At 41.8% G+C, this 2,629-nt stretch overlaps 1 protein-coding gene across 1 annotated transcript in view; it reads right to left on the bottom strand.

The window, feature by feature from the left end:
* NUDT19 (nudix hydrolase 19) overlaps window positions 1–2,298 on the bottom strand; it is a 7,226-nt gene extending 4,928 nt beyond the window's left edge. Inside the window, exon 1 of the mRNA XM_035893598.1 lies at window positions 2,213–2,298. Within this exon, the coding sequence (XP_035749491.1) occupies window positions 2,213–2,298 (86 nt within the window). The remainder of the gene's footprint in view (window positions 1–2,212) is intronic.
* Between the last annotated feature and the right edge of the window lie 331 nt (window positions 2,299–2,629).

Below are 2,629 nucleotides of genomic sequence, written 5' to 3'. Positions count from 1 at the left end.
CGGGGCCGCCCGGGCGCCAGCGCCGCCTGGGCTCCTGGAGGAGCCACTGCGACCGTAGGTCCCACGGCGACGTGGTGGGATGGAGGCCCGTCAGAAACAGTAATGCCTCAGTCCCGATCAGCCTTAAGCCGGTAAGTAGTGTCCTCAAAGGGCAAAAGCTTAAGGAAATAGAGAGGGTTTACAGGCACGGGGCGAATGGCTGAGAGAAACGAGGCGAAGGCTTTCAATTGACTTGAAAAACTAGGCCTTGGAGTAGTTCGCACTTCCTGAGGTTTCATAGCACTGAGGTTCTTTGCAGCGCGACAAGATGTAAATGTTGAATAGCTACCTTGGACCCCGAAGTTTTCCCGAGTACTGCTGAAGGGACTGTATTTACAGCCCCAGGGATCAGCACGGGGTCAGGAACCAAGGACTCTGATTTGTAATCGTAATACTGCTGCTGACCTGCCAGCTGGCCTCTGAGAAATCTCCTTATCTCAATTCCACATCAAGGCATGTTGATAACAAAAATAATTTTAGGTCTTTAATCAAACATGTCATGCTCCAAGTTGTTTGAATTTGTTCTAGTAGACTTCAAAGGGGAGGAGTATGTAGAATTTTAATTCGTTTTTGTTATAGAGCTCTTCCATTTTAAGGCTTTTAAGTACCTCATTACCTGAAAAAAAAAGATATATTCAGGCAAGACAGCAAAACCTTGAAAAAGTCCTTTGAACAGACATTTAACTTTAGGAAGCATTTTATTTTATTTTGTTAATTTTTAAGTTTTAGCAGAAGAAAGCTGATGACACAGGTTGAGAAATTTTGTAAGAATGATGTTTGCATGTAACATGGAGAATCCTGCTCCTATTCATAACCCTTCTTGTGCTAGGTTATATTTGGCAAATACCCATATACCTGCACATGCTTCTGGCAACTTCCCCACTTTATTTTCTATTTGAGCATGTACATAATGCCTGTGAGATGTGGCTCACCGTAACTGAAATGATGTTTAGAGGCAATTAAACCAGTGGGATGCTGGAATATGTCAACCGACAAAACCAAAAATTCAGTTGAGGTCTACACAGACATAGCTGGGCCATAAGTTCATCCTGACGCCAGGCTGCAGTCAGCAGAGAATAGGTCAGCCAGCCAGCTGATTACACTAAAACTGGGGCAGAACACAAGCTGCAGTATAGCCAGACAATATACAAGTCTGCCCTCCCTCTCCTTTCCTTCCTCGTGACCAAACACACAAGCAAAACCGGGACACCTTGTAACTCTAGCCTCCTTTTCCATACGGATTTAATCAGTATTGCTCATCAGTGATTACCATCTTAGGCAATGGAAGTGTAAGGTCCACTAATGTGGCTATTTCCTAGCAGAAGGCATTTTGAACCTAAAATCATGATGTTCACCTCCTATTTGTTTGCCTTTTGCTCCCTCAGTATACTTACCTGTTTTATTGTACGAAGTATAACTCTTGTTAGGAATGTGCTTTACCTAAAAGCTGCTTTACTGGTGAAATATTAATAAACTACTGAGGTTTTTCAAGATTTAACCTCCAATGAGCTTGATGGCTTATAAAAAAGATTTAGGATCCATTATGTCAGATCATTTCAGCATTTTAAGTAGAAAGTACTCAGGTACCAATTACAAACAGTGTCATTTTCAGATCAGTTGTAATACCAGCATATATACAAAGCTGTCTTACCAGACATTGCATTTTTGCTGTAGTGTCCATGGAACATAATTTCAGAACATTTTTAGGAAAATCTGATAAGAGAGACTAGAGCAGATTATATTGTTATCTTAAGTTTCTAAATGGGATGTTTTAATTTTTTTTTTTACCTATCACATTCTAAAGTCTCACAAGGGCTAATATGTAAAGCTGGAAAACAATTCCTCTGGTTTCACTGGTATCCACTGGTATTAAATTAGCTGATCTAATTTCATAGGCATTCTTGCATTGGCAATTGCATGTGTGGCTGGCATATACACTGCTGTTTGCACCCTCACACATACAGGTTACCAGGACTGTCAGTAGAGAAATAGTTGTGTGGTTATATAGCATTGTTCATGACTGTTCTCAGCATCTGAAGCAGTCCTTGGGACCAAAGACAGACAAGTTCAAGTTAAGGCAAACATTATTCTTTACTCCAGTTGCTGCATTTTTCCACAGTCCTGGGGGTACGTAAGGCACCTCTTCCTCCCCCAGAAGGATGACATTCCTTACCCAAGGGTCAGCATATTCACCCCATTGATGGCAATTTTTAAACTGCCTTTCAGTATTGTCTTTACAAAGGGTGGTTCAATATCCATTTAGGACAGAGCTGAAGTCATCATGTGCAAAATTCCAGGGGCATATGAGTCTGATTGACCCAGTTATCAGGACTGGAGGTGGCAGGAGGTTGTAAGGATGAACACTCAGACACAGTGTTTCTGGCACTCAGAAACTCTGTGACCAAAGATCAAGGGTGCAGAGGATTGTTTTACCCGCTTCCAGTTTCCTACTAAGAAAGGCAAAACCGAAGCGCTGTGAGTGTACATGTGTCTGCTCTCTTAAAGCTATAGCTGACTGCTGGAGATCGCTCAAATGGATATAGAAAATGTCTTAAGGCCAAACTAGATGTAAGGTTATCTATAAAGCATT

Source organism: Egretta garzetta, unplaced genomic scaffold, assembly GCF_000687185.1.
Source record: "Egretta garzetta isolate BGI_Z169 unplaced genomic scaffold, ASM68718v1 scaffold354, whole genome shotgun sequence".
NCBI lineage: Eukaryota > Metazoa > Chordata > Aves > Pelecaniformes > Ardeidae > Egretta > Egretta garzetta.
This window is presented reverse-complemented; position numbering and strand designations above follow the sequence as displayed.